This window comes from Schistocerca nitens, chromosome 1, assembly GCF_023898315.1.
Source record: "Schistocerca nitens isolate TAMUIC-IGC-003100 chromosome 1, iqSchNite1.1, whole genome shotgun sequence".
In the NCBI taxonomy this organism is placed as follows: domain Eukaryota; kingdom Metazoa; phylum Arthropoda; class Insecta; order Orthoptera; family Acrididae; genus Schistocerca; species Schistocerca nitens.
This window is the reverse complement of record NC_064614.1, coordinates 859,577,576-859,591,531: the sequence shown is the minus strand read 5'-3', so window position 1 is coordinate 859,591,531 and position 13,956 is coordinate 859,577,576. Positions and strand designations below refer to the sequence as shown.

Genomic DNA, 13,956 nt, shown 5'->3' with positions numbered 1-13,956 from the left:
GGAAAATTCAGTTCCTTGACGATCTCCGAAATGCAATGTTCGATGCCTCTAACTACCATTCCACGTTCAACTTCTGTTAATTGTCGTCGTGCGGCCATAATCACATCGGAAACCTCTTCACCCGAATCAGGGGCGGTTCTAGAAGTCGGTCAAGGGGGAGGGGGGGGGGTGGAATATCGCTTAACAAAAGGAGAGTAGGGGGCCTCCGTCGACAAATTGGTAAAATTTGGTCTTGCTTAAAGTAGTTTTTGGTAACTGATTTTGAGTTCAGGGTAAAAGAAACTTCTTTTCACATGGGAGATTTTATAAATTACGTAAACCATGGAAAAGGTCGACTTACAACAAATAAGTTTTCATTAATTTTCTGGATACAGAAGGTGACATAAATCAAAAAACTTGAACTTGACATGAATATAAGAAAAATTCTGTAACAAAATTCACTGTATATTTCCGTCTTCTGCCCAATTTGTCATGCTCATTCACCTCTGTTTCTTTTTACTGAATATGTCAATGATATTTTAAATGTTCTGATCTCTTTCTTTATGGATATTTGCAAAAGTCAATCCATTTAGTCTCATCTGCCCCATTGTGTAACGCAAGTAAGTCTTTACTCGTCTCAAAGTAGAGAGTGTTTGTGATGACAGGAATAGTCCCAAATATTTGAAGTAAAACATATACATTTGGGAAAACTGCTTGTCACTGTTCTTTAATGCTTCAGTTACTGTTTCAGATCTTTTAATTTCATCAACCCACTTTTTCTTCCATAGGTTCAGCTCTCCTTTCATTAAAAGCGAAGAACTCTCCAAAAACTGTTCATATTCCTCGGATGCCTGGATCACTTCATCCTCACTCTATTTTAAACAGTAAGCAGGAATAAGACCGTCAAGTGGTAATATGGTGTGAAAATCTTGTTTCTAGCTCGGCAATAAAACGATCCACAACAGGTAAAAATACTGTTCGCCTGAAGTATTCCTTGGCGTTTGAACCAGGAAGGTTGTCTGTTTTGGTTTGTGTTGAAATAGTTCTTGGCATTGCTATTACACTTCCGGTATCTTCTGCCAGTTTAACAACGTCTTCAAAAATATTTCCGAATTCTGTTTCCGAATCCGTCCTTATATTGTTGAACACATCAAGCACATCATTGACATGATTTAAGGCAGCTGTTAAACCCATTTTAAGACTTTAGGACTTAGTCTTAAGGCGGGACGTTGATGAAATTGACCAAAAATGTCAATTTTCGATTTATTTTTTATTTGTTAGTACAACTAATAGACAATAATTTCCCAAAGTTTCAATGTGGAAATCACATCCTAAATGCTTGAAAATTAATCAAAAGTGTGACGAGGCCTCCCTGCCACACCCACATTTTGAAGCAGCACTTTAGTACTAGCTCGAGAACAGCGACTCTGTGTATTACTTTCAACCAAACGTGTGCGAGATACATCTAGAAGGCCGTGATACATACTCTTTGGTTTTATAGATCATCTTTGGCCGATCCTGCACTTCTAAAAAAGTGTGTTCATGGCAAAATCCAAAATCCAAATGAGTCTCTAAATTCACTCATATGGAAACCATGCCCTAAAAACACATTTGCATCTGCTACAGTTGTCAGAATTGCAACTTATGATGCAGTTATTGTATTTAATGATGGGAACGTCGGGAGGATGAAGGTATTAGAATAAATAGGCTTCAAGATAGGAAATTTTACTCAAGACATCCTGAGAAAAATAGATTTACAGCGCGTCTCTGCAGCTGAAAAGTCAGTTGAAGACCTGGTAAAGAAAAGAAGACAGACAACAAGGAACCAGAAGAGAAGCCTTGAAGGGAAAGACGACCCAGAGTACAAATGTGGTGCCTTCTCAAGAAGTGACATAACGAAAAAAGTTAGGTTGAACTTTAAATGCGTTTCCTGAAAAGTTTGTTTTTTAAAGTTTATGTACCTTTTCCTCAGATTCTATGAATGCTAGAATTATGAAATTTTGTACACATATTTCTGTAAACCTAATAAATGTGTCTCAAGAGCAAATTTTGAAATTCTGATTGCAAGCTGAGATATGGGGCAAAGTGCTTGGAATTTTGCATGAATTTAAAATTGTACTTGTGGAATTATAATAAAAAATTATGAAATACTCCTATTTGACCTATTTCAAAAACCTCGTGAGAGAAGCTTACACTATATAAAGAGACGAAACCGAGAAATTTTTGTAGAAATCTCTTGAATACTTTCTGAGAAAAAGGATCATACATTATTTTTTGAAAATAAAACTTCAAATTTCATTAAAAAAAGTTGAATATATAAAAAGGGTGTTATACGTAAATGTGTTACTTTCATGTAAAGCGTGGTACAAAATTTCATTGCCATACCACCAAAACTGTAGATCTGGTGCATTTTTGAAATAGTGTGTGTTTTCATCAACGTGTCCCCCCCCCCTCTCTCTCTCTCTCTCTCTCTCTCTCTCTCTCTCTCTCTCTCCCTTAAAGAGAAGCAATATGCTGCAGTTGCTAAAGCTACTACGGAGTCTCCTCTTTGAACAGCAGAACTAAACATACAAGCTTTACTAGCCGTTTCTGCTTTGGTTTCACGACTACTTGAAATTTCGTCAAGCAAGGTCACGACCGGGACAAATAGCTCCTTGATAGTAATAAGGGTATCGTGTCTTACCACCCATCTTGTTGCACACATTGCCTTCACCTTTGTTTTCTTTGACTCTTTGAACGGTAGTCGTGATATAGCTGCCTCTAGGGAATTTTTTCTGTTTGCAGAGGCAGACAAGAATGCTGAAACTGATCCTGCAATTCCCATCACATTTCTAACTATTGGAGTATCACAAGACTTAGAAATACACAAGTTCAAAGAGTGGCTAAAACAGTGGGTATAAATAGCCAACGGTTGTTTACTTAAAATAAGAGCTTGAACTCCTTAAAATCTCCCAGCCATGTTTGAGCCGCCATCATAGCCCTGTCCACAAAGATATTGACAGCTCAGCCCTAGTGTCTTGGGTTCTCCATCGATGACTTCTGCAGTCGAAGTGCCGGTAGTTGATTTAAGCTCAGTAAAACCCAGAAAGTCTTCTTTGGTAACAAAGGTCCCTATGTCAATGTACCTAATACAAAATGTCACCTGTTTCTTAGTGGTGAGATCAGTTGTTTCATCACACATAATGCTAAAAAAATTTAGCCCTTTCACATCCCTCGATATTGAGGAGCGAATAGCGTCTAGCGTCACCAATGCAATGCATGACTTCGTTTTGGATTGTGTTACTTATCATAGGACTGTTTCGGCCACATTTACTGAAATGATGCTTTAAATCTTCATCTCCAGCATCCACACGAAAAGTCAAAAGACTCTGAAACACTCCATGTTTTCCCTCTAGAAGATCATCAGTTTTTTCTTCTTTTAGCTGACGAATTAAACCATGATCACGTTGTCCTCGTAAAGGTAGGTTATTTCTAGCTCACAGGACTATAGTCTTTATAATAGGCCTCAAGCGTTTCCAGTTTTCTTCAGTAACTGAAGATTTCTTGGTATCGAGGACAACAGCAATACCTTTTTACTTGATTCCATAGACTTGGTGAACTCTGTAGCCTTCTCCATGAAAATTTTGTGATATTTTGTGTTTTCATGAAGATGAAGATCTTCTGTAGCCTTTTTTTATTTGACCAATGGTTCTTTTACCAGTGTTTTCAACGCATATAAAAATAAATTAAAAATGTCTTAGGTAAAGAATTAAGTAAAGAAAAAATAGTGCAAACACAAAACCTGGTAAGCACTCTAAATGTCAGCAACACAGAAATTTTTGCTGAAAAACCAAGCCTGAAAACTATTTGAAATTTATGTTTTGTATATGAAGAGTTTCCGATTAAAAACGACACCTACAAGTTATTTATGTTTTTTATCAAGCCAGTTAAAGGTTTCAGTTGTTTAGAATAATGGAAAGCTGTAATAAGTACCTGGGAGCTGATTCCGGCACCTGAAGGAGAAAACAGAACACATGCAGTACAAAATCCACCACGTAGCATTTTACTCTATGAAAGCCAGTTGTACTGACTCATCCATTCATGCTTAAATCTTCGATTTTGCTTCCCTTGTAACTGAGTAGGAAAAGAAAAGTTTGCACGAGGCTTCCAAGTATTCTTCAAAAACTTAAGTTCCTCATCATCACGTAAGGCGCCTTTAACAGCTCTTCGTATATCATACGGGTCATAATATGTTTCAATCCTCTGTGGTCTTTCTTCCTGTGAATTAAATATGCTTTAAATGTCAGTATTATGTACAAGTAGCTCAACACAAAAGTATATAACGTTATTCACACATAATTTATTATGACCACTAAAAAGTCACCCTTTGTCTTCCAAAACATTAACATTACCCCATAGCCCTCGGTCTTGCCCCATCCACCTACAAACATTCGTATGGGCGCCCTCGGTAAACAGTATTGAAATGGTCTTGTGTATTGACATGCTTAAATAAGGTACTACCTGCAGCAATTCTGTACAGTAATGAAGCAGTAAAAGAGCAGTGAAGCAGTAAAGAGTCAGAAAGCAGACAACAATGGCTACTTAAGGCAGTGTTTCAGTTACCTAATGTTACCGGCAGCCCGGAACAAGTGACTGCCATCACCCGCCTTCTACCAATTCAGGACTGGCAAGATACAGTTTACACACCGTAACTCTAATTTGTTTGTGAAACCGGTCCGTGAATGGTATTTATGAGTCCAAAGATACATAAAATCTAAGTTTCTCTTAATTTAGTGGCCTTTTCCTGGAAGTTTTGTTTGAAAATTTTCCTACAGAAAGCCTTCAAAATTTAACACGACATTAGCGATCTATGTCAGTGAAAGTCGTTGGTTGGTTCTGCACTGTGCCATCAGTCGGTGGCAGTCAGATTAATAACAGCAAAACCAGGAAATATTTCGCATCACATTACGTACTGCAGACCTATAAGCTTTCTTCTAGTAGTCTGAAAAGCTTTTAGAAACTTCTGAAATGCTCTCACATGTTTATAGACTATTACTGAAAGTTGGAAGATATTGTTGATACAGAAAGCTTTGAATAATTTGTAAGGTGACAGAATAAATGAAGGTCAATTTCGCACCTTTATATATCGTAGCTTTATATATCGTAATGGGAAGGTGAATATGACACAGCAAATTTGCCTGAAAGTATGTAATGCATAAGGGATGACACTCAATCGACGGTATTAACACGCCGATCTTATAATGCACATATATGAGCAGAAGGTGAGACAAGCAGTGAGAGGAAACGTTTTGGTTTGGAAGCCATCACGAGGAGAGGTGAAGGCCACACCACAGGGGGTACCACAGAAAGCACTTATGATGCATCCCAAGTTGGGAGTCAGTGACTGCCCGACCAGGTGACTCAGACCCGATTGGTCTAAAAAAGCGATGACACGGAGAACGAAAGGACCCTGGTGCGGAGACAGTTCGACTACGAGAAAGACAAGACGGAAATTTTCGAGGACTCTTCTCTGAGCAGGTGTCAAGTGCAGAACGAGACGTATAATGCTCTGTACGATGCAGAGGAGAAAATTGTGTGAACACTGCGTTCACAGCGGCTGACATCCGGCTAGAAATTAGCTGCAGCGTCGTTTAGCTCCAACAGCGTAGAAACGAACCAGCCAGTTAGTTATTTGTTCTTGAGAGAACTGAGAGGGCAATACAACATGCACGCTGCTCCAGCCATGCGCTTGTATATCGCCATATTCCAAGCCTAGGGATGAGTACTTGTTTTCTGGCGCAACGAGAAACAGAGGGAGAGTTTCTGCTGGAAAATTCAGCAAAGGTTTAAAAGTTTTTATAGGAATTTCAGAGGAAGAGAGCGGCCATGCATACGATAGCTCATCACAGCTAAGGTAAATACCACGTGCAGAGGCGTAAATTTGTTGGTTCACCAGCTTGCGTCCACTGTAAACTTGAGCGACCTTGGGTAATCTTTCACTCAACTTGTCACAAAACTAACCATCCTCCGTAGACTTGATTGTCATCCTAAATAGTACTGAACTTTGAACCGGAATCGGATGATTTATCACTGGACTCGCATTCGGGAGGACGACGGTTCAATCCCGTCTCCGGCCATCCTGATTTAGGTTTTCCGTGATTTCCCTAAAATCGCTTCAGGCAAATGCCGGGATGGATCCTTTGAAAGGGCACGGCCGATTTCCTTCCCCATCCTTCCCTAACCCGAGCTTGCGCTCCGTCTCTAATGACCTCGTTGTCGACGGGACGATAAACACTAAATCTCCTCCTCCTCCTCAGATGATTTATCTTAGTGCTAACCAACATCATAACGTAATTGTAAGAATAATTTTGTAAAGAAAATTCTAGTTATAAATTAATATTGTTTTGTTTAGGATTTGTTAAATTTCAGAGGACAAGATGCGTCATTTTCCAGATTGAAGCACCTAGAACCGCTCGATCACATCGGCCGGCACAACCGTCTTAACATTGTCGCATTGTAAACTGTGTAAAAGCGTGTATGTCTGTGAAATGTTTGCAACATTAAACAAATGTCATTACAGCATACACAGTTGTGTCCTCAGTCATAGAGTAAGCAACCACCATCTCTCATCTTACAAATTTTCTCGATATTATTAATACCAAAAATACGTATAGCCAGCTTTACTAAAAAAATACAATAATAAAGTGTTATTTTTCAGTACAAATTAATTAAATAACGCTGGTTTGTGCAGAAAATATTTCACTACCTTATAGATGACTGACGTCTTTAAAAATTGAATTCACTTTTTATGTTTTCAACCAGTCGTATTCTTACCATTAGTTATCGAATAAACATAATAGCGCTAATCTTACTTAATTAAACTAATAATTACTAGTAAAAATCTTAGTAATATGAAGGAAGTATTATTTAAAATTAAGAAGATATGACCCTTACCGCCGGCCGGAGTGGACGAGCGGTTCTAGACGCTACAGTCTGGAACCGCGCGACCGCTACGGTCGCAGGTTCGAATCCTGTCTCGGGCATGGATGTGTGCGATGTCCTTAGGTTAGTTAGGTTTAAGTAGTTGTGAGTTCTAGGGGACTGATGACCTCAGTAGTTAAGTCCCATAGTGCTCAGAGCCATTTGAAACATTTGACTTTGAACCATTTGACCCTTACCAATTGTTTTGTGTTGTCGAAATTGTAGACTCTAGACGCACAAACCTGTGACGGTTCCAATTCTGTAGCCCAAGCTTGAGATTCCTTACGAGAGTTTTTGGCCCTACGCTGAGGTTCCGTTAGCTTGCGAATCATTGGAGGAGCGTCTTTACTCACTCATTCCAATCGCTAATACACTATTATTTCAGAAAAAAATTGACACTTCACGACGCATAATTCGGTCACACTACTCAATTACACACTTCAGTAATATCAATAATCGTACTCGAAAAACAAGTGTTCGCTGACAGCACGTCGAAGAGTTGGAAGGACAACCGTCTGTTTTTAACGATCGATTGGTCAGTCGATTGTTTTTACGTCAAATCGGTTTCTTCACTCGGTTGCAGCCGTTATATGAATTTTACACTCAGTTTCCGGGTTTGAGTTATTTTATTTATATTCTCTTTCGGACTTTTCGGTTATCATATCAATTTTTGGTTGGTTTTTAAAATTTAATATCAGATGCTGCCCTGTAAATTTATGTATATATAAATGAACCATCACCTTTTAACACGTTTCTGAAGTAGCTATGATCAAAGTTGTAAAGATCGTTTTGGAACACCCTGTATTTTCCTTACTCCTTTAATGAGATAATGACACGCCTCCAACAATCGGCGATCGTATACACCGCGACGTCGCCCCGCTGGCCAGACAACTAAGTAATTTAAATATCATTTGCCTTCTACTCATTGATGTGTATTAAAACGGACTTAATTTACGTTCATATTCCTTACTACAAACGCGTACTACGTTTGAACATAAACGTCTCTATAGAGCGCTTTCACAAGTTCCTGTAACTCTCGTGTGTAGTTTATATCTACTGGCCGGTAGGTGGCGAGCGCCCGCTGGCGTTACCAGCACTGCAAAGCGTCTACAGAATGTATATGCGTGGGAAAATAATACGATTTGACCCAGATGTCCAGCGATTTCGAAGTTTTTTTCTGGGGTTAGCAATTTAAGTGTTGGCATTTAGATTTCTTGATTATTGTAAGAGGTACATTAATATACATCCAGTGTATATTAATAAATAAGTCGCCCATTTTAAGTTAAATTATATTTATTGGTTTAGATAGTAAGCTGTTTGCCGCTCTTATTCTTTTGTTAAAATGTGTTTGAAATACGTTGCAACCCATAGTGCGACAAAATTATTAAAAAAATGATTGAATCTGTTGAAGTAATATATTCGCTGATTTCTGAAGTCATTTTATACAGTGTAAGATGGTACTCCATTAAGGGGGGGCCTATAACCCCCATAGCGCCCCCCCCCTTTGCCACCACCCCTACAAATGGCGTAATATTTCATGGGTGATTAATTGTTCGTCTAGTTTGCTTATTTGGGTCATAGTCAAAACTTCTGTCTAGTCATACATCAAAATTTAAACAGCTGCGACAGAAAGTGCTACCCAGCATATAAGAGCGGTCTGTGCCATGTACAGCAACGCCCCGTGGCAACTGAAATATGACTATCTGCAATCTTATTTAGAATCGGTATTAGAATACAGTGAGGTGATACAAGTCATGGGATACCTACTAATACCATGCCGGACTTCCTCTTGCGCTGCGAAGTGCACCAACACAGCGTAGCAGACTAATTGAACCATACTGCCTCTATAGCCGTCCATAATTGCTTAAGTGTTGCCGGTGCAGGAAGTTGTGCAAGAAAAATGGTTCAAATGGCTCTGAGCACTATGCGACTTAACTTCTGAGGTCATCAGTCGCCTAGAACTTAGAACTAATTAAACCTAACTAACCTAAGGACATCACACACATCCATGCTCGAGGCAGGATTCGAACCTGCGACCGTAGCGGTCGCTCGGCTCCAGCCTGTAGCGCCTAGAACCGCACGGCCACTCCGGCCGGCTGTTGTGCAAGAACTTACCTCTCGATTATGTTCCATAAATGCTCATTGAGATTCATTTCGGGTGATTTGGGTGGCCACATCATTCTCTCTAACTGTCCTGAACGTTCCTCAAACCAATAGCGAACGATTGTGGCCCAGTGACTTGGCACATCGTTGTTTCGGCTCGTATATGAGTAGCTGCAAGTGGTCTCCAAGTAGCCGAACATAACCATGTCCAGACAATTATCTGTTCATTTTGACCAGAGGATTTAGTGCTTTCTATGTAAACACAGCCTACACCATTATGGAACCACCACCGGCTTGCACAGTGCCTTGTTGCCGGCTTGTGTCCTTGGCTTCGTGGCGCCTACAAATGACAGCTCCGCCAGTACATTGCGCTACTATATGTTGTTTACGTGATACTACAGCCATCTGTGTATGTGTATATCGCTGGTTGATTGGTTGATTCGGGCGGGGGTGGGGGTGGGGGTGGGGGGGGGGGTGGACCAAACAGCAAGATCGTTGGTACCATCGTATCAGGGAAGGATGGAGAGGGAAGTCGGCCGCGCCCTTTCGAAGGAACCATCCCAGCATTTGTCTGAAGCGGTTTAGGAAAAACTAAATCAGGACGGCCGGATGCGTGTTTGAACCGTCGCCCTCCCAAATGCAAGTCCAGTGTACCAACAACTGCGCCACCTCGCTCTGTGCTTGTCGCTAGCCCATGAGTTTTGTCACCACAGTGTGTAATCACCACCACTATCTCCTTCTTCCACTGTGATGCCTCCGTGCTTAGAACTCCTCGTTTAATTTCGTCGACCACAAATCCACGTCCCTTGAATGACGAGGCAGGGCAGAGCTGAGCCGCGGATGTATCCAGCTGACGCTGTGTGGCTGCAGGCCCGCCCCCGCGTGTCAGTCTCATCTCTGCCCGGGCAGGCTGTGCGGGCGGTCGCCGGTGGGGTGGCTGCGCCGCGTCACGCCATCACGCCGCATTAGCCCCAATGACAGCCGCGACAATGCGCGGATTTGGGCGATTTTCGCAGCTGTCGCTGTCGCAGCCTCCCTGACCTGGGAGCCGCCCCGCTAAATGCGTCCGGCGCGGCGGTCACCTCGTCAGCGGCGGCGCAGAATGGCGGGCCGAGAGCAGTCACTTATCCCCGGGGCCGGCAAGGCGGCGGCGGCGATTGACAGGGGCGCGCCCCATTCAATCGGTCTCAGCGCCGCTCCCTATTCCGCACTCTTCTGCACACAAAGGCTGTCAGCGCGTCCCCGGCGAATTGCTGGGCTGCCCCTCCCCGTGCTCGTGAACTCGGGAAGCGGCGGACCCGTCTAGCAGGCGACACGAGAAATCGTCCCTGCCGTATGCTACAAGTTACGGAGGTTCGAGTATTCGTACACTGAAAGTCAACACTTGTTGATACGTGATTCTACATCGACATACATACTCCGCAATCCACCATACGGTGCGTGGCGGAGGGTACCTCGTACCACAACTAGCATCTTCTCTCCCTGTTCCACTCCCAAACAGAACGAAGGAAAAATGACTGCCTGTACGCCTCTGTACGAGCCCTAATCTCTCTTACCTTATTTTTGTGGTCTTTCCGCGAAATACAGGGTGCTAAAAGAAGGTACGACCAAGCTTTCAGGAAACATTACTCACACACAAGTAAAGAAAAGATGTTATGTGGACATGTGTCCGGAAACGCTTCATTTCCATGTTAGAGCTCATTTTAGTTTCGTCAGTATGTACTGTACTTCCTCGATTCACCGCCAGCTGGCCCAATTGAAGGAAGGAAATGTTGACTTCGGTGCTTGTGTTGACATGCGACTCATTGCTCTACAGTACTAGCATCAAGCTCCTGCACATTTCAGTCGAAGTTTTCGTACGCTTCTCAACAACAGATTCGGTGACCGATGGATTGGTAGAGGCGGTCCAATTCCATGGCCTCCACGCTCTCCTGACCTCAACCCTTTTGACTTTCATTTATGGGGGCATTTGAAAGCTCTTGTCTACGCAACCCCGGTACCAAATGTAGAGACTCTTCGTGCTCGTGTTGTGGACGGCTGTGACACAATACGCCATTCTCCAGGGCTGCATCAGCGCATCAGGGATTCCATGCGACGGAGGGTGGATGCATGTATCCTCGCTAACGGAGGACATTTTGAGCATTTCCTGTAACAAAGTGTTTGAAGTCACGCTGGTACGTTCTGTTGCTGTGTGTTTCCATTCCATGATTAATGTGATTTGAAGAGAAGTAATAAAATGAGCTCTAACATGGAAAGTAAGCGTTTCCGGACACATGTCCACGTAACATATTTTCTTTCTTTGTGTGTGAGGAATGTTTCCTGAAAGTTTGGCCGTACCTTTTTGTAACACCCTGTATAAGTTGGCGGCAGTAAAACAGTACTGCAGCCAGCCTCAAATGCTGGTTCTCTAAATTTTCTCAGTAGCGATTCACGAAAAGAACGCCTCCTTTCCTCTAGAGATTCCCACCCGAGTTCCTGAAGCATTTCCGTAACACTCGCGTCATGATAAAACCTACCAGTAACAAATCTAGCAGCCCGCCTCTGAATTGCTTCTACGTCCTCCCTCAATCCGACCTTATAGGGATTCCAAACGCTCGAGCAGTACTCAAGAATAAGTCGTATTAGTGTTTTATAAGCGGTCTCCTTCACAGATGAACCACATCTTCCCAAAATTCTACCAATGAACCGAAGACAACTATCCGCCTTCCCCACAACTGCCATTACATGCTTGTCCCACTTCATATCGCTCTGCAATGTTACGCCCAAATATTTAATCGACGTGACTGTGTCCTTAGTCGTACCACACTTGCAAAGCATGTCTTAAATACCATAAAAGAGGAAGCGGGATGGAATCATGGTTGGTAGTCACACATTGTAATTAAGACACTTTATTGGCATTACGCCTTTAAAAAAATAATTTGAGAATTACAAATCGTGGACGAGCCACTAGATAAAACTTTGCAAATAAAATTATAAACCCAACGTAGTCAGTACTCTAACAAACAATTCCAAATCAAGAAAAGGTGGTTACTGACAAACTTGAGAACTTCAAACTCCCATATTGGACTTCCCTAAAAACAGATATAATGAAACAATTACTGCTAAAGTGTGACTTAAAAACAATTGAGCACTAGTGCCAAACTAAGATGCCATTACATAACATGATAGAATCACTTAATTAAAAAAAACTAAAACAGAGACACTGGTCTTAAAAAAATAAATGTTTACGTACTCAGACGTGTTAATAAAAAATTACTAGAAAAAGCTGCACGCGGAACTCAGCAGCTGATATGCAGTTTAAAGTTTAGCCAGTTGCCAGTCCGTAATATTTCAGAAAACAAGTTCATATACAAACAGTTTACATACGAAATATGTATCTACCAGCTTAACCCGCCTTGACGGAAGGAAGATAAATACTAAACTTTGGAAGGGGATATATGACCAACTCCGATAGTGGCCAGGTTCCTAAACACTGCCAGGCCTTGACCTAGGATGACATTGTGGTCCCCGCCAAGGCGCTGGCACAATTAAAAGTTTCTGCCCGAATCACGAAGACAGTCCAACAACTGAGAAACATAGAAACACTGGGCAGAAGCTTTGACTCACTTACACATGGACAACTGTATTAATAGAGTGCAAGCTTTAAAAACAGCAACATAAAATCATTTGATTGCAAGAGACACAATAAAACGTCTGAGAAAATTTTCAAATAACGGCCACCATTAAAACTAGGCCAAGAAAGTCTCACATAATAATAATAAAGTTTAAAATCTCTGAGTGCGTCGGTGAACAAACAATTACGGTGACTTACTCCATATCAGGTACACAATACGAAGGAGCTGGTTCCACAGCTTCACCTCTTCCCTTCAAATTTTGTTCGCAGCGAAGTCACAGAACTTGTATCTGCAAGCTGCCCATGTTGGCAAAACATCCAACCTATTTCACATCACAACGTGTAACGGTCATCACACTCGTTCGGCAGCCGTTGACACTCGTCTCCCCCGCGAATGACACGAGATCTCGAGGGTTACGAGTCTAAGGCTAAAAGCCAACTCGCTTCGCCTCCGAAGCCGCAAGATAAGACACGCGAAAAGCAAAGATAGCTTACCTCAACCACAATCGATCTTAACGATACATGAACAAAATAAGACTGGTGCCAGCTCGACATGGCTCACTTGTGTGTCAGTGGAGTGATATTCAGAGATAATTATACACTGACGTGATCAAACTAATGAGATGGAGGTACGCACATCATACAACGGTAGCATCGCGTACACAAGGTATTAAAGGGCAGTACACTGACGGAACTGTCTTTTGTACTTAGGTGAGTCATGTCAAAAGGTGTCCGACATGGTTACGACAGCACGACAGGAACTTAGAGACTCAGAACGCGGAATGGTAGTTGGAGCTAGACGCGTGGGATACTTATTTTCGGAAATGTTTAGGAAGTTCTATATTCCAAGATCCATTCTGTAAAGAGTGTGCTGACAATATCAAATTGCAGGCATTACCGCTCACCACAGACAACGCAGTGGTCGAGAGTCTTCACTTAACGACCGTGAGAAGCGGCGTTTGCGTAGAGTTATCAGTGCTAACGGACAAGCAGTACTCGTGAAATAATAGCAGAAATCAATTTGGGGCGTTGGATGAACGTACCTATTAGGACGGTGCGGTGAAATCTGGCGTTAATGCGTTACGGCAGCAGACGACCGACGAGAGTGAATTTGCTAACAGCCGACATCACCTGCACCGCTTCTACTGGGCTCGTGACCATATCGGTTGGAAGCTAAATTGGCCTGGTAACATGAGTCCCGATTTCAATTGGTAAGACCTGATGGTAGGGTTCTAGTGTGGCGCAGGCACCAAGAAGCCAAGGACCCAAGCCGTCAACAAGGCACTGTGCAAGCCGGTGGT

General features: G+C 42.2%; 1 protein-coding gene across 1 annotated transcript in view; it reads left to right on the top strand.

The window, feature by feature from the left end:
• LOC126210058 (leucine-rich repeat and immunoglobulin-like domain containing-NOGO receptor-interacting protein 4) overlaps positions 1 to 10,203 on the top strand; it is an 84,941-nt gene extending 74,738 nt beyond the window's left edge. Inside the window, exon 7 of the mRNA XM_049939211.1 lies at positions 10,059 to 10,203. Within this exon, the coding sequence (XP_049795168.1) occupies positions 10,059 to 10,203 (145 nt within the window). The remainder of the gene's footprint in view (positions 1 to 10,058) is intronic.
• Positions 10,204 to 13,956: the final 3,753 nt, after the last annotated feature.